General features: G+C 38.0%; 1 protein-coding gene across 1 annotated transcript in view; it reads right to left on the minus strand.

The window, feature by feature from the left end:
• Positions 1-26,065, minus strand: part of ex (FERM domain containing expanded) — a 52,157-nt gene that overhangs the window by 9,923 nt on the left and 16,169 nt on the right. Inside the window, exons 2-8 of the mRNA XM_083122529.1 lie at positions 22,451-22,606; positions 20,480-20,579; positions 20,061-20,140; positions 19,359-19,438; positions 16,854-17,040; positions 10,388-10,603; positions 6,536-6,601 (exon numbers count right to left, since the gene is read on the minus strand). Of these exons, the coding sequence (XP_082978655.1) occupies positions 6,536-6,601; positions 10,388-10,603; positions 16,854-17,040; positions 19,359-19,438; positions 20,061-20,140; positions 20,480-20,579; positions 22,451-22,567 (846 nt within the window). The 5' untranslated portion in view covers positions 22,568-22,606. The remainder of the gene's footprint in view (positions 1-6,535; positions 6,602-10,387; positions 10,604-16,853; positions 17,041-19,358; positions 19,439-20,060; positions 20,141-20,479; positions 20,580-22,450; positions 22,607-26,065) is intronic.

Below are 26,065 nucleotides of genomic sequence, written 5' to 3' on the forward strand. Positions count from 1 at the left end.
TGAAATTTGGAGACAAAGATGACGATACAGGGACTTCCGAATTTATATCTGGTGTACTTTTGTATTTGCATTTTCTTGAGTGCTCGTAAGATGATGCTGGATGAACGGAGCGGTGCCCTGCATTGAGTTGAGCAATTGCTGAAAGTCGTTTGGCATCTATATATTCCTGCTTGCTAATGGCTGGTTCTTTCATGGGATAAATTACATAATCCACATCAGAATAGAGCTGCTGTTTTAATTGTTGTATTTGGCTGTTTGTTACCTGATTTGTGTACACTGTTGCCAAACTAGGCTGAGAGCTAAATGTTGCATACATATCGTGAGAGCTGAAGTGGTTTATGGCTCCTTTGTTCGGAAGGTATGGAATGAACAGTGATGCTTTCGTGTAAGATGAATCTGTGTGTAACACACATGGCCTCATGATTAAGTCTGATGAGTGATTTAGTGATGAATTCTGCATGCAATACTGTTGAGACAGTTTTCGTGAAGCTTGGACATCTATGTAATTGTTTCGGGTGATGACCGGAATAGGCGGGACATTTGGTAGCTTCATTCTTCCAGGATCATTGAATCGCTCCGAACTGAGAGTACTGACCTTGGGTAGTGACTGAGATGAACTGTTAGGTGGGTAGAAACTTCCTACGTTACTACTGAGGCAAGAGTTCTGAGGTGCTACCATAGAAGTGCCTACTTGAAGATTACAAGGCTGGGCACAACTGGTGGTTGACGTTTGAGCAATTATTGACGCTTCTTGACACTGAACTGTTGGCACGGTGAAACTTGGTGTCATTGTTGTTGCTACGGAGGTATGAGCAGTTAGAATATTGATGTGAGATTTCGTTGTTATGAAACGTGCATTGGCTTCCCTGACAGGCGATGTTAAGGGTACAGAAGGTTTACCACTAGTGCTTCGAGATGTAACAGCTACAGGTTTCTTATCGGAGTTGTTTTTTCTTCTGTCCAATTCGTTAAAGTTAGAGGTAGATTGCAATGACAACACTAGGTCCTTTGATTCTGAAGAACTGAGAGAGGAAGAACATGAAATCACAGGATTGGAGCTTAACTGTACATAATTATCATCCAATGGAAACTGTACATAGTCACTGTCTGTGTCTAGCCTGTTGCTGACGGTGAATTTTGATGGATAGGTCCCACACTTAGCATGAAATGACACTTCTCCACTACGCACGGAATGGTCTACAGCATATGGGATCTCAGTCGATGAAGTACTGAGACACGTTGAAACATTCGCTGCTTCATTTGCACTCAGATGACGATGATGGTGGATGCAATGAGTATGATTTGATTCACTGGCGATTTGAGATGTAACACTCGCGTCATGTAAGCGCATTTGTCCACAAGAATTCACGCAATTGTGGCAAATGTCCAATTCGCCTGAACTATGCACTTTCTGATGGCAATGCTTGTTCGAAGTCCACCCATCAGATTTCAACGAAGTACTGTCCGACGATGCTACCTTTCTATGATGCCCTCGTAGAGTCCTACTCAAGGTCGAATGTAGAGCACTTTTAATTTTAGTCATCGTCACACTCTTGTTACTTCCACGAAAGTCACTAATGCTTCTACTATTGTTCCTTTGGATATTGGCACTGTCTCCATTGAATAAAATTGAGCACAAGGAATCATATACAGTCCTTCCTTCTGACAACGAGAAGGAGGAAGATGTTTTACCGCCACTATGCTTTGCACTGTTTGTAGTTCTCTTCTCACCCTCACACTGCACAGCATCTTGCTTCAGATCAGCACCCTCTTGTGATATTTCGCACAGTTTCAGCTGCGAGATGAAGGAGTGCAGGGTTGCTCTGCTGTGATGTGATGAAACGCTATGGCAGCTACCAACTTCAGAAGCAGACTTAACGTCTGCTGCTTGTTGGCTGCTGAGGTTTGGACATGGGCAGTGCACGTAGATATTTTCCCCTCCACTTTCTGGCAGTTCATTTCTCCCTGAGTTTTGTGGCTCCTTTGCTGTTTCTGAAATACAGAGAATGTTCTTTTTTAATGTCTTGGTTTGCTCACACAATACAAAAGTCACAAATGTTTATCATTGTTTCTTGTTCAGTTACATTTTTATTGTCTCCATAGGTTAATGTAAATAATGCAGGTGAATGATGATTAATTAAACCAAACCTGCAGACACAATAGCCATTTGAGGATGCAGGTCTGCTAAGCATACATGGGATACACATCGTCAGAACATTTAGTCCCATCACCCTGTTACCTGGCTTTCACACCAGCCTGCACTTCTTTCAATTATCCTTACAATGTTCAACACCAAAATTTTGAGGTTCTTACTAGAACTTGCCACTTATTTTTGCCAAACAAATTTCTTGAATACTCCATGTTTTTTTCAGGTAATTTTACAATAAATTTCAAAATATTCTTTAACAACTAATACACAAGTTTGAAACTGCACTTGCTATTCAAGATAATAAAGTGTATTCAATTGTAAAACATAAATGAACAAAATAAACAAGAGCATTTCTATTGAAGCTGATTCAATAAATAAAAATGGAACTATTTTCAAAGTTTCCCAACATTTTCACTCATAGGTTGATTTTTACGACCATTCTATGATTTCCAGGCCATAGCTAAAGAACTTATCTTAGGGAAAAATGTATAGTCTGGGAAAATGTTAGAAAAATTTGCTTAATTGGGAAAAAAATTATTAACAGAGAATACAAAAAATCTGAGTATGTAAAACTGGCATACCATTGTATTTGGCTCTGTAGGGGCCCTATGAATGATAATGATGAACAGGTGAGAATGACGAAAGGACAAAACACAAGGGGATGAAAATGCCAAGAAGAAACTTTGAATGTAACAAGATTGCGCTTGGCCAGGGCTTTGTGCCTGAGCACAATGTACAACGTCTGTCCAAAATGAAATAGTACTTTAGCAATAGTACAATAACATATCAGTACTCACTATTCTGATTCTCATACTGCATAGTGGATTCTTTAGTCTGATATAGTCTAAAAAGTATTAAGTGAAGTAGTGTCATGTACTTGCAGTGATTTTCTGATAAAAATAAAATGAAGGTTCTTGAAGAGCAATGCTTCTAATTGAAGATTTTTTGGCTAAGCATAACATACCGTTGTACCCCAGACCCATATTGTCCTGATGAGGCACCTGCAGACTTCTTTCCGTTCCCGAGGATAACATCAACCCTTAAATGACACCATTTCAGACAATAGAGACTAACCCTTTCTCTACCATGGTTACACATTCACGTTCTTGCTTCTTGTTTGCCACATACCATCATCACATATATCCATTCTCACTGAACTATGCCGCAGTCACATATAAACATTAAATTTTCTTGTCCTCTCTCTTTCAGCCACCAGTTGCTTTTAATAGTTATTTTAAGTGGTCCTCATTTTACTTGCAATGGTTCATCCTGGTTTCTGAAGCTTACACTAGGATACACACACACACAAAAACACCTTACACCTCTAGTCACTCTAGTGTAGTGTAGAGTGACTAGCCATTAAGCTTGAGGAAGTTCTAGGAAATCAAAATGAAACATCCCAGAAAAATAAAACTCACTTAAAATAACTGCTTTTATATTATTTTGAATCTACAAAAAGGGGTCATGCAAACCTTTAAGAAGAACATAGGTGCTGTTTACTACTTGTAACTCATGGAAGTTATCCTGATATCTGTTGTGAAGTTATCGAAGTAAAGAAACTGATCCTTAAAGAACAATAGCTACTTGATTTGAATTAGTTCCCTAAATCAAGAGTCTACTGATGGCAAGAGGTAGTCTATGGCAATGAGATATATATTATATATATTACATCTAAATATACAGGCTTGGCAAGCAACAACATAGAACATAGCTATGTGATCTTTGGAAGAGTTTCCAATTAGATCCCTGGTGGCAGCTCCAAAATTTCAGAGTTGACTGAGAATCATGAGGGCAATGGGGAAGCTTCTTTAAGAGTAGTGGACTCCAGTCTGAAAGCCAGGAACAGTGACAATGGGAATGAATGCACTAAACACACATCACCCGATGAAAAAAAAACAGCTGCTGGCAAAGCCCTGGCTCTCAAAGAGCTGTTGTGCAATGGAATTTTATATCGGTTTGGTGGATATTCATTGTTCCATTAGAACAATGAGTAATGTGTTAAGAATAGAAAAACAAATCTGGTATACCTGGAACTCTGAGTTGTGACGTTAACATGAGGTTAGGGAGGTTACTAATTATCTTGGAACTTAACCTAAAAATTTTCATTAATCTTTCAATTAGTAGCTGTGGACTTCCAATGCAAAATGTCATATCCTGTAAAATTGCCTATGCATTCTAGAAATTTTATATAACTCCAGAATGACAACTGATAAATGTTGCACATATTAGTAAGCAAAGGTGAGGAATTTCTGCTGAGGTGAAACTTAATTTCTCCAATTTAGACTTCCACTTACTTGAAAAGATTTACATATTATTTTGAAAAATTTTGAGAACTTGTCTTGCAAAAACAAATAACTAGGAAAAAAGTAAGTGAGGAGATAGATGTGCTTGTTTTTGTTGAAGGTTACAGTCCTATGAAAAAAATGCATATTTGGGGTCTAATTTTAGTTAGTAACAAATCTTGAAGGAGGGGGGGGGGGTTATGGAGGAGCTGGCTTGGGTGCATCCACTTTTGGCATCATCATTGACTTTTCATTAAAAGCGGTTGTATTTTACCCCTGAAGGAGGGGTGTGGAGAGCACAAACTTGCCCTACAATGCTTAAAAACCAATGAGTAGTGGACACAAATATTAATCACTAGTGCAAAAATTGCTGAAGTAATGGGAAAATCTTAGGTGTGTATTACAAGTATACAAAAAAAAAAAATAAAACCGTTGCTCACAAGGAACTTTAACTGAGCAATTTCACACATACTTTTTTTTTAAGGAAACCCATCAAAAGTAAAATGCAATTACCTTCCAATTCAGAATTTGAGCTTGTCATTAAATGAGCCTGCATCGCCATGTTGAACTGGTGAGTGACCCGACACAGCAACAGAAGAAGCTTGCTTTTAACATCGCTGCTTGTGTAAAATGTAAACTTCTTTGTTTCAGGCCGCACCAGTGTTCTGATTTCAAATTTCTTTTTCTGAAAAAGGCAAAAAAATTAGGTTAGAAGTTTTGCAAAAGGATAAAATTAGCTTTAAAGTGTGTGTGTGTGTGTATGTACACACACCTACAAATACATGTATTGCTTCGGTGAAAAAATTAAAAGTCTTTCAATGAGGTTTGACTGCAAAGTCATATAAGAATAGGCTATGGATGATAAGTTAGGCAGTTTTCATACGGGCATAACAAATGGCAAGCAACATAGGCCTCTCCCATCTGTTAAAAAAAAGCATTCACTATGTGTGATCAACAGACTGAGGCAACATGATGCACACTAATGAGACAATGGCTCAGTCCGAGTACCATGGAAGCAATAAGCGACACTTGCAGCTTGTGTCACCTTGGTATGAAAAGTTGCAATTATTTCCCAAGATTCATTTCCAAATGACACTTGTCGCTTGTCACTTCCCTCCAGGGGAGGCACATGTGGGGGTGGGGTGCAAAAGGGTGCTTGCACACCCCTTAATTTTCTTCCATACCCCCTTTTTAACCAAAAATAGGAACTGTTACATCTTCATGGAGGAAAAGTTTGGAATATCCAAAAATAGTTTCTGCCAACCAAACACTTGTACAAACAAGCGACAAGGAAATTATTATTCAGCAGTACTAAATGTTCTTTAGTAATCGAGCACAATTACCAACTGTAGTAAATGGTACTATGCTTATTGTTGACCAAATAGCTTAACCAAACGTGTTCTTTACATTCAACCAGATCAGTTTTTCCTGTCTTGTGTCGTCATGAGCTCATAATATAAAGTATTGAAGAGGCTGCTGTTATTGTAGGTAGTGATTACTGTTACAACTGTTTTAAGCATTGCCATTGGCTGGTAGCTTTCTGGGAGGGAGTCTCTCACTTATTGCACACAACTTGAACACCCATGGTGGTTAGGTTAAGCTTGTTGGATTTGGTTCTCTTAAAAGACGATGACAAAAAATTGTTGTAGCAGCAACACCGACCATTATTTTACACTGCAGGCAAGCTATTGATACACATCTGAAAGGGAAGCCACATTTACGTACTTCATCTTTGTACATGTTGTGTTTGTTTAAATTCAAACATACTATACTTGGAGATAGCCTTGGTCTTAGACTCAGCATACGCCACTGATGAGAACTGCATTCCAATAGCATAGTGACTGTGTAGTCAAGAAGCTTTAAGTTTCATTCCTGGTGAAGGCACATTGTGTAATTGTTTGCATCTGACTACACTGTAGGCCCAGTCCCGATTAACCAATCTGAACATAAAAACTTTACTTTTGAAAACTGCTGTTCTCATGCTCATCAACAGCCTCTTTCCACCTTTCTGTGCTCCAACATTACTGCAGGACTAATTTTTCATTGTCAACATGTTTGTTTAAAAATCTACAGTGCAGGTAATAAAGTTCAAATAGTAACTAACCTCAAAGCTCAACTTTCCAATGTTGTTCCACGGAAACATTTCAGTAAGGGTCTTACAGAAATTTTCCTAGAAAGAAAGAAGAAAGTCATCATTAAATGCAACTACCCATTTTGAAGCAATATGTATGCACAAATATTTGTATTAAATATATTCTCAAATTTGTATTAATATGCCTGCAAGACACTGTTTTATTTTGGGTAATGAAATGCTTTACAATCGTATTAGTCAGGAATGTTGAAAGAAGTCTATATTCATTACACATGGAAATAAGAGTAGTATCTTATCTTAACATTTTGTGAAATGATGAAAATCCTCAAAGACAAGATTTAGGGAGGTATATGACTTTACTACTCCAGTGATAATCTGGGTCTCCTTGTTTTTCCATTTTAACTAATTTCTTTACTTCATCAAATATATCTTCTAGTCATCTCTGTATCATGATAATAATTTTATTATGTTTACTATTATTTTCATCCTCTACTATGAGCATCTTGTAATTGCTGACCTCCATGGTATAGTGGTTAGCACAGCACACTACGTGCCAGAGATCCCAGATTCAAGTGTCCTTTAATCAGTTTCACCATATCATACTCATTGTCGTGATTAGCCGAAAGTGGCAGAACAGCAAAGCTATATAACAAAAATCAGATTCAATATCAAATTAAACAATTTGTAATTAGCAGAGCTGAGCCAACTTAAAATTCATAAAATTTAAGTTACTTTCAATTTTCAAGAATCGCATTGATATCATTGGCAATTGATAAGAGTATCATCAATGGTATCAGTATCTGATCAAAGTGGTATTAGCTCAACTCTTAAAAAAATATTTAAAAAATGTATATCAGAGGAAATTATCAGAAGAAGCTTCAAGTACTGACCACCATAACACTGGGAAAAATAACTTAAACCGTTCACCTACAACTTTTACCGTAACTGTTGCCTTTAACTCCAATGTAAATCCTATGCTAGAACTTTCTACAGCACTTCACATAATACTTAATGGAGGTAGTTTTACCATGAATGTTTACTTTAAATTTTGCACTTATTGAGAACAATATCTATTTTTAAATGATTGTATTTGGTGAACGTCAAAACACTCAGGGAAATGGAAAGGAACTCCACATTTCACACATTGCCTTGTCATCTTCCCTCTTTTTTTCCTTCTTACAATACCACACAACACTCTTTGCAGGGTATGCTATTTGCACAGCAACATGTGTAGTTCTTTGGTTCCAGCCTTATGAGTCTGTAGAAGATCTTCCTCTGGTTGCACATGTAAACATACACCTTAAACATACACCTCAATGAAGCTACAACACACTCAAAGGAAAATGAAACAACATGTGAGGAGCCATGTGTAATATTTGTATGAAAATGCATTTAGCCACATGAGGTTCAGTCGCAACTAAATCATGCAGGCATGAGAAGTCAAAAGAAGTAAATGCATTAATACAAGTACAGGGTGTCCAAAAAAGAACTCCCAGGCTTTCAATTAAAGTTATGTTTTCAAACATGTACGTAATGTATTTTATGAAAGTAAAATGTTCGAAGTTTCATTACTTTAGTGCAATTCAATATGTGCACAACTTCCAGCCCTACAGACATAAATTAAATACTTCTTCAGTCCCACATTCAGATAAGCATATCTATAGGGATTTCAACTATGGTTTTGGTTATTCTTTGGTATAGGTTGTCAAGTGACTGGATTTTTTTTCTTGATGCATAATGTATTATATGCAGGGGTGCCCACAAGGGAGGATTAAGGTGGCCATCGAGATTTTTTTTGGGGGGGGGGGATTTTTTTCCCTTCAAATAATATAAAATTCAACATTTATGTATTCTTTCAAAATATATGTAGAAAATTTACACCTTAAAATTCACCATATTTAATCCATTAGATGAAGAAAATAAAGTGTTCAAGGGTATTATCGAGGAAAGGGGGGGGAGAAATATCCAACTCTTACATATTAGGCCTTAATTAACACATGGCTTCCAGGTGGGGATTCTGAATTAAATGTTGGGGGGGGGGGGGACAGTATCCAACTCTAGGAATTAGATTATGGTGGGTATTTTAGTTAGAGGGGGATTGAGCATTAAATTGAGGGGGTATACAATTCTTGTGTATTATATTGTCTTAGACTGTTGTGGAAATCCTGGTGTGGAGACTGAGGATTAATTTTTTGGAGGAGGTAATATTAATCTTCAATATCAACAATAAGTCTAAAATTGGCATGGAAATTTTGGTGGTAGGATTGAGTATTAAATTTAAAGGGGGAGATAGGAAGGTCTTGAAAGTGTTAAATCTTAGATTGTCAGGGGTTTCTGTAGTGGAGAGAGAGTTTGAAAATTATTATTTTTAGACTGTATTTAGCGATATGCTATCCACACGTTTTCGACCCCGAACGTGCCAAAAGAGAACCTGGAAAAAACTACATATCTTGGGATCCTAAGAAATTATCGACACCCTGTTAAATTAATGTTCTTGAAAGCCTGCAAATAAATGGATGTAAACATTTTCTTGATGGCTTTGCTCACAATGTGTGTGTTGCGAGGATGCGTGTTTGGTGCTTAACTGAGGTGAATGTGAAGATTTATACTGTAGCTGCATTGCAAGACATAAGCGATATTCTCGATATTCAATAATGACATCAATTCTTAAAAATATAATTCTTAGTGTTGGTATACTGCTTAATTTAAAGCAGGTGCATCATTTGGAACAAAAATATATCGAATCCGCATTTCTAATTTCTTGTCAAAGGAAAGTTTTACTTTAACAGGTTAAATTTGCAGTGAAGATAAAATCCATGCAATTATTGTTATGGGTTACTAATATAATTATATTTATCCCAAGAAAACGAGGGGGGGGGGTTGAATTCTTTGAAGGAGGAACCATATTGTATTATCGTCCGGATTTCTAGCTAGGGTTCTGTAATGTATTTTGAAACAATAATTGAATCGGTCATAAGGCTGGAGCATGTTATTTGGTTTGCCAAGGTTGAATTGGCCTATTCTATCTTTTTCTTACGTTGTGTAACAATTTGTGTTAAATATTCAAATTATGAATTTTACAAACCCACTCACAAACACTATTTATATGCATATTTACATAATTCAATTTACTACATTTAACCAATCAATGTGCTCGCTTAAAGTTTCTTTAGAAAATCGAACAATTAAAAAATATGGACAGTTTAACATGGTATTTCATTCAAATAGACATCAATTATTACGTATTCATCCAAACTATTTTGGGGGGATTCTGATGAACGATTTTAGGGGCAGTCTTGAGTGATGGGCACCCCTTTTTAGGGAGGAGGGGCAAGCCAAGTATAATGTTCAGTAAAGCTAAGAAAAAGTTACTTTCTGGAGACACGCTGTCGTAATTAAATACGTTGTAGGGATTACGATATGGTTTGAGGGCACGAATGATATGATTTGGGGGGAGGGGCGAATGATATGATTTGGGGGAGGGGCAAATGACATGATTTATTGGGGGATGCATCACATAATTTTGGGGGGATTTGCCATTGGCACCCCTGATTTTACGTAGTCCCCAAATAAAGATCCATTGGTGTCGAATTGGAACTTCGTGGTGGCCAAAGGAATGGGGTCTGCTCTGCCTATTCATTTTCCTGAGAATCTACTGCATGGATTCTATGGCCTGTACAGCTATGTGACGTTGCTGCTATCTGGTGAAGAATCTGTGAAGTAAAACTTCCTTGTTGTTGCTTGACGATTATGCTCAAAACACTAATTATGCTGCATCAAAAATTAAAAACTTCTGTTTGAAACCCTGGAGTTCTTTTTCAGACATGCATAATTCCATCCATGACAGCTTTAGTAGTTGCTTACCTTATAAATTCCAATTCCTTTGGTGGAGATTCCTAACCAGACCGTGCCCTGCTGTTCAGTCTTCTTGCTCTTGAGCTGATACATGTGGACACTGTGTGGAGCATCGGGGGAAGATGCATGCTGGATGTACTGCAATAGAGCTTCTTCCCGCGACATCCCGTAATTGCTCTTATGGAATGTTGCTCCATATTGGTGCACATGCTCTTTTTCTATAAGCTGCAAACAAAATAAATGCAAATGTTTTTTATACAGACAAAAAGTAATGCTGAATAAAAATACTAATTATACTAGTATTAAAACTGGACACAGAATAGTTGGAAACTAGGAGTTGAGGGTTGCAGAGAGTTTCAATATCTGGCACCATAGATATCTGCAGGATTATTTCCAGAAAGGGGCAAGCAAGGTATTTTTCCCAGGAGGGGGGAGGAGGCATATCCTCTCCCCACAATAGTGTTGCTTCCTCCAAAAAGAGCTCCTTCAGTCTGAATTTGTTGTGTTCCTGAAAAGCCACTTAAATTACTGTGACTGAAAATTAAATGTGCAAAATAATAATTTTAGGTTGACATTCATTTTCCAGGGGGACCCATCCAAACATCCATGACTGAGACATATAATTGAAGGAAGAGTAAGAACACATGTGGATTCTATCAAAGTGTAAAGAGGAAGAAGGTAAGTATATAACTCATACTACATCCTGTGATCATGTATGGACACTAGCCTACACAGGATTATTTTTCCTTCTTTTTTTTGTAAAGGTTATTACATAGGGGCGGTACACTGCAAAAAATTTCATTACCCTTTCTAACCTTCCTTTTAAAAGTTGTTCAAAGACAATAATGCTAACCGGGAATGTCATTTTAAGGGAGATTAGAATTTTCCACTTTGACTTTTCGCAAGTTCTTTACTGCTCTCATTTGAACATTGGATTTTCTCAAAATTTTTGGGAGGGTCATAGCCCCATCAGCCCCTCCCCCCCTCCTTGCATGTGCCAGTGTGTATGAAACAATGACTTAGACAATGAAAGTGAGAAACAGAAGCAAGTTGCAGGCAGTGAAGTTTTGAGTTTTTTTTTTTTTTAAGTAGTTGTGCACAGATAGGGTACTCGGGACTGAACCTACAGTAGGGTATCAACCCAAGACCCCTTGAATACAAAGCAACAATATTACCAGTATGCCATCAAGGAGGCCTTATACAGGCAGTGGAGATGGGATTATTAAGTAGTAAGGAAAACTAGAGGAGACTGAATAAGGGATGAGATTTGACAGTGAGGTTGGTGAGGGTGTACAGAAGATCAGGAACAAGTTGAGGTGGTTCAGACATATGAAGAGAGAAAGGAGCCAGGAAGACAGCTGGTGAAAGCAGACACACACTGCACAAGGAGTGGGAACAAGGCCAAAGGGAAGATCAGGAGAAAGAGATAAGAAAAAAATGGGAGTGAAAGAGAGAGGGGGAGGGGTGAGATACATGTTTGTAAAACTCATGTACTTTATAACTGCCCATTGGGTTAAAATTTCTGGCACCTCTTCTGAGTAACAGCCTAATAAATAACGCACAGTAAACAATGCATGCTCAATTTGGACTCAGACTGAGGTCTTTAGTGTACCATGTCATTGCTATACCGAGCTACCAAGCCAACCCTGGTTCTATCCACCCAATGTATCTCTTCCATTGTTATACCTGCGTAAAAGTTGTCTCCATCAGTGCTACCACAAACAGGATGTGTTATGTGAAAGGTTTCTTCCAGCATACAGATGTATATTATCTTATAATGATTTGGCATACACAGGATATGTACTATATTCCTTTCCCAGATTCTCTGGAGTAAGAGAACGCGGACGCGTTCTGTGCGTGTGTTGAAGGGTGTGCGCCTCGTCCAATGAACATGCAGAGGGGAGGGGCATCCACGGAAGGGAGCTCATTCGCGGTCCAGTAGTTCCGTAGTAAACATGTCAGCTCGCAAGTCTAGGGAAACTCTGCATTAAGGAGAGTGCCTCATAGTGTTGAATGTGTTCGAGAACAACTTGTTTGGAAAGTTTATATCACATGGCTTTGTTTTTTTTTCAAATGCTTAAAACAAAGTGTTTGAAACATGTTTTTCAGACTTGTTTAAAACACATTTTGATACATGATGTTTCATAGTTTGTGGTTATTTGCATTTTTTTGAAAATGTATGTTTAAATTTGTTTTAATTTTTTTCTGTTCTTCGTAACATCAAAAGACAAATAAACGTGCAATATTATTTGTTATTTGTGTAAAACAATACACTGGCCATTGTTAAGAATAAAAGAAGAAATTGGCAGCAGAAAGCGTTTTGCGTTACGACCGTTACACCGCTCAGCACTTCATTGCTTTCATCCCGCACCCTTCCCCACCTAGTCTGGCCCTGCCCACAAGCTTTCCCCTCTGCGCGTCGCTACTCCAGAGAATCCGGAAAAGCAGTATACACATACAAAATTCAGTGAAAAATGTAGGCTCTATCATAACTTGACCTTGGGTCTCTGGCATACCATGCCATTGCTGTACCAACTGTGCTGGCTAGCTCAGTAACTGAGTTGGTAGAGCATCTTTGATTCATTCATGTTAGATTTATATCACTCACAAATTTCAAAATGTTTATCTCAATATAAGCAATTATTCATGATTGGGAAAAGAGAGACGCGGTAGTATATAAATACGGAGAAACTAGTACTCACTTTTATCCGCGAAGCTGTTTTTTCTTCTTTTTCGATTAATTTCAGTGGCCACTGCCACCATCCTCGTTGGACGACACAATAGTTGTATACAAAAAGGCAGAAGAACTCAACCTCCTAGTGAGCAAACTAAATAACATCCACCCCAGGCTCAACTTCACCGTAGAGCATGAAAAACTTGGTAAAATCAACTTCCTGGACATCACCATCAGCCGTGCACTTAACAAATTCACAACCACCGTCTACAGAAAACCGGATGCAGGCAACCAGTACATACATGCTCTCTCTAGCCATCCCCCTAAGCAAAAAGCCAATGTGTGGCTAAACTTCTATCGAAGAGCCTTCTCCTACTGTGGCAAAGAAGAGGATCTACGAGAGGAGATAGCCACCATCACAGAAATAGCCCTGAAACATGGCTACACTGAATCACAACTTTCCACTTGGTGCAGTAAGGCGGAAATACAGGTCAGACACCCTAACCTACCACAATCAACCCATCCACAAGCAACCCAGCCACAACCAACCCCCAGCGACCAATATAAATGGTTTGCCTTCCCCTACCATCCCACCACTTCCAACTGCATAGCCAAAGCCCTTCTCCCATTTGGCATCAAAGTAGCGCACAAACCCAACTCCAAAATAACTGATAAACTGAACAAGCACAAACGGTACTTCCTCTCCCCCCTTGACAACCCAGGTGTATATGATGCAGAGTGTGAATGCAAAGCCCATTACATCGGCAGGTCCATCAGATCTGTCAATGAAAGAATCCAACAGCACCTAGCAGATGCGAAAAAAGCCCAACCCCCTACTGGTCTTGCTAGACATATCAAATACAATAGCCATAAAATTCAAAAAGTTCGAGTCAAACACACTGCCCACACGCTCATAGACACCAAAATCAAGGAAACGCACGCCATAATGCACTTCCCGCACGAACTAAACATCGATAGCGGGCAAGCGCACCATACTTGGATTCCACTACTGCAGCAGTTATCGCCCGGAAATAGCAGACGACGCACCAAGACGCACAGCGCACCTAGCAGCGCACCTAACGGCAGCCAGAGAACTACGAACAAAAGACGCACGCCAAGCAACAGCGCAGCAAGTTCCAACGAGGATGGTGGCAGTGGCCACTGAAATTAATCGAAAAAGAAGAAAAAACAGCTTCGCGGATAAAAGTGAGTACTAGTTTCTCCGTATTTATAAGCAATTACTTTTTCAAAATTACACATGTACGATGCGCAGTACAATTCAGGTGCAAGAAATGGCTTTCTTAGTTTTAAGTCGTAAAGATGTTGCTATGCCGATCAAGAGCAAATGACATCATACCTATTCAACAAATCACATGTTGCTATGTGGACCAAGAGGAGAATATCCTCTTCTGTATTCAATGAGTCACCAACAGCCCCCCCCCCCTCTCCTTCCACTGTGTTTAGCATACCAAAGCTGTTACCACCTTGTTTATTCTGTAGTAGAAGAAAGCGAGATCAAGATTATGTTATGGATTTGCAGTGCTCAGGAAGTTGTTTTCTATTATTTCTCACCTGACAAATACCACTGATACACATCCTGTGTGACAGGAAGTGCATACTCGAATTCTGTTAGAACATGCTACTTTTCTCGGTGTCGCAAAATGTTCTGTTCCAAAATGAAAAATCATGGGAAATGTCCATTTAACTCTTATAGTGTTTCTTTTATTTTCTTTTATTATTATTATTATTATTATTATTATTATTATTATTATTAGTATAGTACTAAAGAAATCCAACCTGGTAATTTGTATTTGCACCTGTTGATATATGTGTTATGTACGTATATGCAGCAACATAGTAAAAACATGCATGGTTTCATATTGGCTGTCCGAATTATTCCGTGCATAATACGCACCACAGTTTTGGAGGGCAAAAATTTTGGAAAAAAGTGAGCATTAGACATGAGTAAATATGGTATTTTATGTGCAATATGGGAGATTGTCATCTGTATTTATACACATATATTAAAAACTATGAGGGGCGTATCATAAAGAATTACACTTTATTGTTTTAATGCAAAATGAAATTGTGTAATTCCATGCACTGCGCAGGATGGGCACATAGGTACCTTGTCTACAACCAGGTGGCAGCACCATGTGACAGTGCGTAGTCTGTGGCATGTGCAGCCGTCGAAGCACAACGTCACGAGTGCTGTTGCGGACAACATGGAACAAGATGAACGTGGTCAACGATGGACGAGTTGGTTTTTGTGGAAGGAAGGGGAAACAACGGCACGTATCCATAGACGGTTAGTGGCTGTGTGTGGCGAGTATGCAGTGTCACGGAAAACGGTGTATAATTGGGTAACTGGCTGGAAAAACGGTCAAACGTCGACGGAGAAGGGAAAGAGTCCAGGGCGACATGTGAGTGTGAAAACAGACTCAAACATCGCGCGTGTGGAAAATGTCATACTGGAGAACAGGCGTGTGACGTTTACGGAACTGGAGAGGATTACGGGATTAAGCAGACGAACCCTGCAACGCATTGTGCACAGTGACTTGAAAATGGGTAAAGTGTCAGCTCGGTGGGTACCGAAATGTCTTAACGCATGCCACAAACAACAACGCGTAGACATTTCCAGGGAGCTTTTGGAACTTTACGACCAGAATCCAGCTGATTTCATGGGGGAGCTTGTGACAGGTGATGAAGTGTGGCTGCATTACCACGAACCGGAAACCAAATCCCAATCCATGCAGTGGAAACATAAGGGTAGCCCCCCACCCAAGAAATTCAAAACAGCGCCCACGGCTGGGAAACAAATGGCCACTGTGTTTTGGGATAGTGATGGCATCATCCTCATTGATTGGCTACCGGGGGGAACCACCGTTAACAGTGCAGTCTACGTGGCAACACTTGACGCGGTTGTGTTGTGCAATTCAAAAGAAGAGGCAAGGCAAATGGGGCAAAGGGTGTTTCTCCAACATGACAATGCCCGGCCGCACACCAGTCGTGAAACAACAGCTGCTATTGACCGACTGGGTTTCAAGGTGTTACCACATCCAGCATACTCTCCCGATTTGGCAACGTCCGATTTTCACTTGTTTGGCGCCATGAAGAAGCCCCTGCGTGGTCACCATTTCAACAATTGTGAGGAACTCCATGAGGCTGTCCAGCGATGGGTGCACACAACTCCAAAGAACTGGTTTCAAAATGGTCTCGAACGACTTCCACACCGCTGGCGTAAGTGTCTACAGCTCCAGGGGAACTATGTTGAGAAAGTGCATATAGCCGATTAAATGTATTTATGTCTGTATGTATCGAATACAATAAAGTGTAATTCTTTATGATACGCCCCTCGTAAAACTGCTCTGTGCAAGCTAGTGGTAGTCGTAAGAATTTTAAATTAGACTTTGTTATTCACTCTCCTCTAGGCTCCAATTTCACGTAACTTTCATTATTTCTTCTTCTTATTATTATTATTATTTCTTATTCATCTTAATGTGTGACACATTATTGCAATGTTACTGCAAGGAATAGAATGAATGAATTTCAACAACTGTCTGAGCATTTTGAAGCAATTTAAAGCTATATACAAAATACAGTTGGAAATAATGCTGTTTACTGGAGATAGCAGGTATGCAAAACAATAGGGTGGAGATTACAATTTCAAAGTGTCTAAAAAAATAGTGCCAACATGAACTAAAATCTTTCTTTCCATAAAACTGCACATGTTTAAATACGACACAAAAATAACTCTATGCTAAGTCAAGATAAAAAAAATGCATAACAATTATATATTACCTGCTTTGGAAAATACTCATGTATTACAAAGTATTGTCCTGAGTGAGTATTTTCATCAAAGTTACCCAAATCTGCTTGCAGCGCCAATCCAAGCAAAACTAAGTGCTTTTGTGCAGAAAGAGACAGATTCTGATGAAGGACATTTTGGCGAAGCTGACGGTAATAGTGCTGCCGTGTTATTTTATCCCTGCAAATATCATAAAGGACATTTTCAGTTCAATACATAAATTAATGTTACTTCACATAATGTTAGAATTAATACACACAAAAAAAATGCAATGTTGAACAGATTGCAGCTTAGAAAATGACTAAAAAAAATGGCACTAAAACTAAACTCTAAGGCGAACAAACCCTTTGAGGATCAAGGATGGAAAGATTTTTGTTATATATTGGATTGCATGTGGTATTATCTTCCTTTTGTTACAAACAGTATTTGTTTTTTGCTTCTTTTTTTTTTGTTTGTGTATAATTCTGTATGCTTGGGTTTGTTCTATGGTTCTGTGTAGTTTAAAAGAGCCAACAAGATTTGAACTTTCAACCCTCCCCCCTTGCGACAAGGGAGGAAGTATAAAAATGGCCTCTTTGACAGAGGACAGGACAGAGTGTGTGTGAAACGGATAGCAGAAGGGAGAGTGATCTTCGGTCTCCAGTTGGCCTCCCATGAGAAAGAGCATGCCGAGGCGGTTCCGCCGATGCCTAGCTTCCACTTGGCAGTTCTGCTATGGGGCTCAAGTTAGAGGAATGCAAATAATGTAAATTAGAGAATTATTGGAAGAATCCGAGCCTTGTTTGTTGAATTGTAAATAAATGTATAAAGCCCATTTCTGCGAGTTTTCAGCAATCACCCTGCAACATTAATTCAGTAAGTCCTTGCATGTGATTGATTCTTTCGTTTCGAGCACTTTGGTGAGGAACGGGATGGGAACCCAGGACTAACGAGCCTATTTAGTTGTTTATTTGGGTTATTCCTGCCAGAAGCGGAGTGGAGTGTTACAGAACACATTCTAGATAATTGTTCTCAAGATGCTCAGACAACACTACAAGTTTTGGACTCTCGCCAGGGATCAAATCTAGGACCCTTCATGTCAACAGCACAAGTGCTAACTATTCTGCCACATGGAGCCCTAAGTTCCAATCTTCTAGGGGAAAAAATATAATAACTATTGTATTTTCTAATTAATTTTTGGAAAGAATAGTCTCTGTCGACTGTAAGAGAGGCATAAGGAGGTAACCTTCTGGTAAGTCACACAAATGTCAACTTCACTTGCCACTAGTACACATTGGTAATTGATTCTTGAGGGCCAATAAGGCTCTGGCATATGAATCCATGGTCAGGATGACCTTGTATGGGTTGTGCTGTCCTGTGTTTGTCCTTGTGTGTGCTAAGTGCCCCTTAGAGCCTCAGCTTTTAACAGGTAAGGAGATCTTGTCCTCGGAGACAGTATAGTTTTATTTCTTGTTAAGCAATGAATTAGTTTTAACAATTTAGTGAGGAAGATTTTAACAGACATCTTTATTTTCTTCTTAGGTACTTGTCATGAATTTTGTTTTAGTTAAGGGGCTTATCCCTGTACTTATCGAATGGCAAAAACAGTCTATGTACTGATAAGCCCATAATATAAAAATTAATCAATCGACTTTAAGAATGTAGTTAATGTAAATAAATGCATGTGACTTGCGAGAATATCCACTGGTTATTCAGATGGTAGCTGTACAAGAATCTTGCATTTATGAATATAGTGTGTATGATAGTGTAGCTACTACAGCGAGTTTGTTGAACTTTATATAATGAGCAATATAACTACAAGCAAATTATGGGCAAGATAGCATCAGAACTAAAAAATATACTATTTTAACTATTTTTTAAAAAAATCACATAGTTTTGTTTACACTACTTTATCCACTGTAAGAACAAAGATCTATTGGGGCCTTTCCAATGGCATAGTCGCCTTGTAATCAAGGGGTCCCAGGTTCGATACCCAGTGAAGGCACATAGCACAGTGGTTCAGATCCCACTTTAAACTGTAGGTCCAGTCCCGATTAGTGTTTCTGTGCATAAAGTGAACTTAAAACAACAGCAATTCAAAATTATATTATATAAACTGCATCCACTGTGAGAAGAAAAATATGTGACTTTTTAAAAATAGTTCCTTTTCTATTTATAAGTTATCATGTTTTCTCATGCAAATATGTACATTCATAATCACAAGCATGCAGCAACATTTCTAAAGGGATTTTTACAATAAAGGGAGGGAGGAGTTATGGCATCATTTTCATAGTAGTCCATATGCTTTTACAATATTTTCACATATCTAGCATGATTTTTTACAAGTTAGATCAGAAAAGGAGGTTAACCTTCCCTTCATTTGCATTACATTACATATTTCTTTATACAAAAAAGAGTATTAATTTGTTACTCCATCAAATATGTTCCCTATCTGTCACGTGATTATTCTTGTCATACAGTTATACCTATTATTCAAAAGGAATACATAAAATGATTACCTGAGATATAACAGATTGTCTACATAAAATTGTACTCTAAAGTGAAGCACGAATAGAGGGCTTCCATTCACATCCAAACCCTGAAATAAAAAGACTGATAATACAAACTGGTAGTTGCATTAGCACTGCAAACTATAATGTATAAAGTGAAACAAATGTCTTTGTTTTAAACTGAACCTGTCATTCAGCAAATGGCCCCCTGGATAAACACACAAATTGCAGCTTCAAAGAAAAATGAATATGTGTGTTCCATGGTTACCTACCATTCACATTGTGATTCTCCCAGGTACTTTTAAACATCTCTCTTGAACACAGTACAATGATTTTACATACTAATAAATATGTTATCAGCTTTGCATGTCAATGAAACGAAACATTTTTAATCAACATTCTTGACATAAAATGATAAAAACAAAAACATTTTGCAAAATATTCCCTCAAAAGAAACCAGTTAGTAACAAGTGAAATATGTTTTCAGTTTCCAAACCTGGAAAGAGAAAAAAATAATCTCTGATTTTTACAGGTCAGTGGGAACCATTTTTACAGTAGCAGTATTTTTGGCCGTATTATTTTTTGTGATAATTAAGATGATCAACACTTCTATTTATTACAAAACAACATATGATGCTAATTCAAGCATTAAAACTAACAGGTATATTAAACATCAAATCATCAATTAAAAATAAAGATGTGGGTACTCACACTTCCATTAGAAGACCTCCAACTCTTTGGTGCATATTTGGACAATTTGATTTCAGGATCAGCAAAAACATACTCTCCATCTATGAAAAGAGCAATTATTTACTTCCTTTTGATAAGCAGAAATAATGTTATTTTAAAAATTTAAACTTCACTGGAAACCTTATTAAGAATTCCCTGTTTTTAAATTTCCTAGCATTATACATTTAACCTCTCTGGTTCAATTACAACAATAATTTATAATTATTTTCCAGATTTCACAAGCATCTGAGGAATGTTCAAAGTTCTACTGTTAGCCTGATACCATTAGCAATGAGAAAAATTTTAAAGCTTTCCAATACCTAAACATATTTACTAATAACATAACGGAGCTTTTGCAATAACTAGTCAATATTTAATAAGTAACTCAATTCACCACTTACCTAACACGACTGCCAAACCAAAAAGATTGCAATTGAGCATTCCCTGTTTTTCTAGATGTGCACATATCTGGGTGTACAATTCCTTAGTTCTAGCTTTTGGCTGCAATATAAGGCATAAATTATCCATCAGTATGCTTATTTAAAAGTAGAATACATAATCTTTATTGTTTTAACTGATTTTAAAGCAAAAATAACAAAAAAAGCATCGAGTCTCTCTCAGGCTATGGACTATGTGAGTTCTGGACTGGTTTTAGATACTTCAAGTTAAGTTGACTCTCATCCTCAGGGATTAAAATAAGAGTACTGTTGACTCTTGAAAGCTAGGAAATATTTCTGGAATCCACAGGTCAATAACTCAATTAAAGTTTCTGGAAACATCAAGATGCATTTTTCAGAATGATGCATTTAAATTGTTAAGCAGTGCTTACAAGAAACAAAAATTTAGACATTTACATATTTCAGAAAAAAATATCATTGCAAACTATTCATCTGGTAAAATAAAACTAGTCACTGTTAACTGTAAGAATCAAACTGAACTATAAATTGCATTGTATATAATTTATAAATTCAAATCTCAAAGTTTTGCTTTTACATATTTCTTTCCTAATATCTTTTGAAGTGGGGGCAAAAAATCTATGTGCTGTGTTTTGTGGCATGAGTGTAAGTGTAGGGCACAGTATAATGACGTGTCAAGTCAAAAAATGGGGAAGATTTTCACAAGGGTTGAACTATCCATAATAAATTATATATGGGCATGGAGGGGCAGTTTTGTGGTTTAAATATTGTTATTTTTAAAGCTTTAATGATATAATTATATGTTCGGATGGATTTATGGGCATGGTTGTACCTCCATTACTCCTTTCCTATGTAGTCTTAGCATGCAAATGTTTTATAGGTCCAGTATATGTTCAGGTAGGATCTGAACAACTGTGCACAGGATTGTTAAAGTTCCAGGAAATGTAAATAAATTCAATTCCAGTCCCAGAAAGAAAATCAAAGTGTAAATGGGTTCTGGACCACGAAGAACCTTTTTATCATTAAAGTATTTCAGTCCCAGAAACTTTTTTCCAGGTCAATTTAAATACAGTCCAAGTACAGTATTGAAATTAAACAAAATGCAACTTAGACCGAATTAATGTATGTAAGAAAAAAAGGTTCCGGTTCTGTTATGGAATCCAATAGAACCCATTAGAATTAATGGGTTCCTGGACATTTAACAACTGCAGGGATATTAAAGGTCAAGAATTATAAATAAATTAAATTCCGGTCCGGGAGAGAAAATCAGTGTAAATGGGTTCTGGGCTGTAAAGAACCTTTTTATCTTTTAAAGTATTTCAATTCCACCCTGGAACAAAATAACACAAAGAGAATAGCAAATTGACAAAAAATAAGCAAAAGATGGCACTATTTGATATTATTTAAACATTTCTTCTAATAGAAGACCGAAAGGCAAACTCGAAGGAAAATATATCGATTCTTCATGGGAGGTCATTGTATTGTGTGGCAAGTCTGTATAAGAGGGATATTTCTGAATTTGTAGTCTAGGTTTCTTTGTATAAAAGACCTTGGACCGAATTTAAATTGTGAGAGAGAAAAGGTTTCGGTTCTGTTACGGAACCAAATAGACCAATACAATTTATGGGTCCATGGACCTTTAACAATCCTGACTGTGCAATGCGTCTCTAGTCAATATGCTATCATGGAGCGGAGGCCTGTGCACATTTAAACATGAGAACGATTTTTCACCTATTCAAGTTTTTTATTTGCCTTGTACACAATATTTTTCACATTCTCTCGACCCCCACCCCCACCCTGCAAAAGAAATTTCCTGTGATATAAGCCTGGGAACATGTGGCACAGTCACTGTCAATCCGCACTTTTCAATTATTAAGGTCCAGTCCGTGAGTTTAAAAGGTGTGAACAGCTATGAGGGCAATAATTTGCAAGGTACATCAAATCAGTGTTACTTACCCCTATAATAAAATAAATAGTATCCTTGGTAAGTAACTCCACGGCTGCATATTTCTTCGAACTGGACAAAGGTGTGCTGCACTCAAGTAATGGGGCACTGACAGTGCTGTTATGCATTCTGTCTACACCCCGACGTCAGCCTGCACCAACTGATAACTGTGAAGGAAAAATTATAAATGAAGCAGTACAATAAATACACACAGTGGCACAGGTACAAGGTTCAATCTCTCTCTCTCTGTGTATGTGTAAAATATAGGCAATTCCATTGCAGAACAGACCACATAGCTCTCTATTTTTACAACAAAATGTCCATACCAATTTCCATGGGAATAAAAATAGCAATGTTCACAAAATATATATTTTTTAAATATGGCAATTTCCAAGACAGTTTTGAACAGATATTAGAAACATGGACAATTCAGAAACAGACAAGCTCTAGCCCTGGCTTATGATATTTTTTTTTTCTTCGGGGAAGGGGTTGGAATTGTAAAGTTGGATAGTACATAGTTCTGGCAGGGGGGACAATAAAAAAATTCGTATATTTGGAACTTTTCACTCCATGAAAATTGTACTCGAATAAAAATGGTAATCTGGTGTCATTTAAATGTGGTTTGCATTTACCACTTACTGCCTCAATTTGAAATGAAATGTTGATTTTCTCAAAATTTCGGGAGGGCTGTAGCCCGATCAGCTCCACATTTTGGATCAAAATACAAGGGGAACTAACTGTACTCCCTCCAAAAAAAAATTAGGGAATCTGCTCTTGCGCCACTGAATGCAAGCTGGGGAAATTGTGTGCAGTGAGCAATAATACGCACTCCAAAATCTAAATGTTTCTGACAAATATCTGACCATGGTGGGTGCCGTGAACTTCTTAAGGTAGTGGCAAGGCGAGTTCATCTTGTGAAGAAATTGGAATAGGTAGCTTCAGGTTTCTTCGTGCGTTTTTCTTTTCTACAATTTTGGGCGTCAGGAAATAAGCTAGTGAGCCTGTATCTTTCATTGCATATTTCTGTTTTTAAGTAAAAAGTGCCCAAAAACTTAGTCATTGTCACATATAAACATTACGACATAAGTCTCGTATGTTTTTTCTTGCAATTTGATTTCGAAATGGAACAATGTTCGTGTGGAAAGTCAAATATTTCACACATGAACGCTACTTAATGCACACGGATACAGTGGCGGTGATTGTGTTCCAAAAATGGGAGGTAGGGCACGTATAACATGAAGGTGATGTAGATGACTCGTGTACGAAGTATACATGAATAATTACGATGGAGACAGCCAGAATCGAGACGGTTGGGGCTGGAATTTGCAGCTCCGAGATATTTGTAGAAGAGGTAAAATGTAGCCTTAAATCAGTATTTCGTCATTTTCCATGTAAGTTTATGTGTTTTCCCAGCTTTTATTGATCTTATGTGGACGTAACGTGATGCACGGTCAACTTGGCTGCGGAGTGGCGGCCAGCTTGACGGCTGGTGGGAGCGCGTCTGCTGGCAATTAGAAGCTTGTAGTGAACGCTCGGTGAGACAATTTTTTTTAGGTCCAAAAAAATGTGGTCTACGCAATTTTGAAAATGTAAAAAATAGGTAAAAATGTAAATTATTTGTAGAATATGAAACTTAATTTTCACCTTTTGCCCATTTTTATATTTTCAAATCCATATAAACCACACTTTCGAATCTTATGGAGATAAAGTAAAAGGAGACCTTCCAATTACTGAACTGTTACTTCCACTAAAAATTTTCAATAAAATGTTTAAAATATTTTTCGTGGTTTATATGAACGAGGCAAGAGGGACTAACCGCCAAATTTGTGACCATGAAGTCCTTTAGCTGAAATGCTTGTAGCAGCTAGACACTTCCAAGGAATGATTTTCTCTGTTATGCTTTACGAATTTTTCAAAAGTGTCTAGACTGCTTCTTATAGTATACAGAATTAATCTCGGTAATATTAAAGCCTTACTTGTGCTACGATTTTGCAATAAAACTTTTCTACTTCTTGTAGAGGTAGTGCAAGTCGCTAATTTTGAAACTGTCATAAACCAAATGCTTTCTTGTGCTTCAATTTTTGATAGAAAGTAGATATGGTTGGGAGGACTGGACAGACCTTGTATTGAGTTTTTGTTTTTTAACTTTATGCACAGAAAGGTTAATGGGGACTGGACCTACAGTTTAAAGTGGGATCCAGGTATCGAACCCGCGAACCTTTGATTACAAGGCGACGACGCCACCCTGTGCCATCGGGGAGGCCCTGACAACCCTTGCAGTTGAAGGCAATCTATCAATACTTTTCAAGATGATAAACTAATGGTGAACTTTCCCTATGCTGGGTCGTTCAAAGTTTTGCTAAAACCTTAAAATATCCGAACAGACTACATTTTTTAAGCTTAACAACTCGCAGCAATTTTAGGACATGGACTACTGTTGTGGCAAATGATCGCACAGTCAGTCGGTGAAATGGTGATTTTTAATTTATGGCAGTTTTAACACGTTTCTCAAGAAAATAAGGTTCAATTTTATCAGCATTCTTTCAATAAGTCGTGACATTCCACGTTTTTTTTCTTTTCCTCTACATAAATCATAATATCCAGCACGCTTCGCTTTCAAAAAATACTTTACCAAGTATAAAGACGGTATCATGTTTCTCCCTCTTACAACGTGACAAAAAAGAAAGTAAAGCATGACCTTGTAGCGAATTCATGAGCTTTTGACACTGGCCAGAAAGGTATACCGAGGTAATCCATATAACGTGCCGAGAATCCATACTGGTATGCTTGGTGGTGGTGAGATTTATGAACGTAATCTCTAAACCTTACCGCATGATGTCTGGTACGCTACCAAAGCGTTGCTTTGGCGACATGATTTTTTTCCAGCCTTGAATGTGAAGTTTGTAACAAACAAATGATCCTACATCCTTTTCCCCTTGCACCAAAGCTTCAGAACTTGATTTTATTGATAGCTTTTTTTTATCCCAGTACACTCTGCAGTTACTATGTTGAACAAGTAGTCTACATAAAAATCTACACATTATCTGATATCCAATGTTGCCAGATCAAATGAACTTTCTTTCCGATCAGAAAGTTAAAATTTAGACGGTGTGTAACCCGAACATACAGGAATTCAATTATCTGTCCCCGACTTCCGAAATTATTATAAGGTAAAGTTCCCCGTGCACTTTGCACCATGCCATGAGGCATATATAGGGGGATGAGGGGGCAGGACTCCAATCGACCTCGGGCATTTTGGAGGTGATCAGCACCACGCTCCGGCCTCCCAAGTTCCCATTTAATTGAGGCTGGGTGAGCCCTGAGCAGCTTTATGCGGGGACAAGGCCGGAAATTTTTCGACCTTAGATCACCCTTTCCGGGAATCGAACCCGGGTCTCCCGCGTGGCAGTCAGACGCCATACCGACTAGACTCGACGCTATACCGACGCAGCTCTTCTGGAAGCTATATGTTAAAAGTTTTTTTATAACCCCTTCTGGAAACTATATATAAAAAAAGTATAACCCCTTCTGGAAACTATATAAAAAAAAGTATTGTTTTCAAGGTCCAATAACAGAAATACAGTTTATCATTATTATTCTGGAAAAACAAAGCGCTAAATGCAATC

This window comes from Lepisma saccharinum, chromosome 5, assembly GCF_977018435.1.
Source record: "Lepisma saccharinum chromosome 5, izLepSacc3.1, whole genome shotgun sequence".
NCBI classification, from domain to species: Eukaryota; Metazoa; Arthropoda; class Insecta; order Zygentoma; family Lepismatidae; genus Lepisma; species Lepisma saccharinum.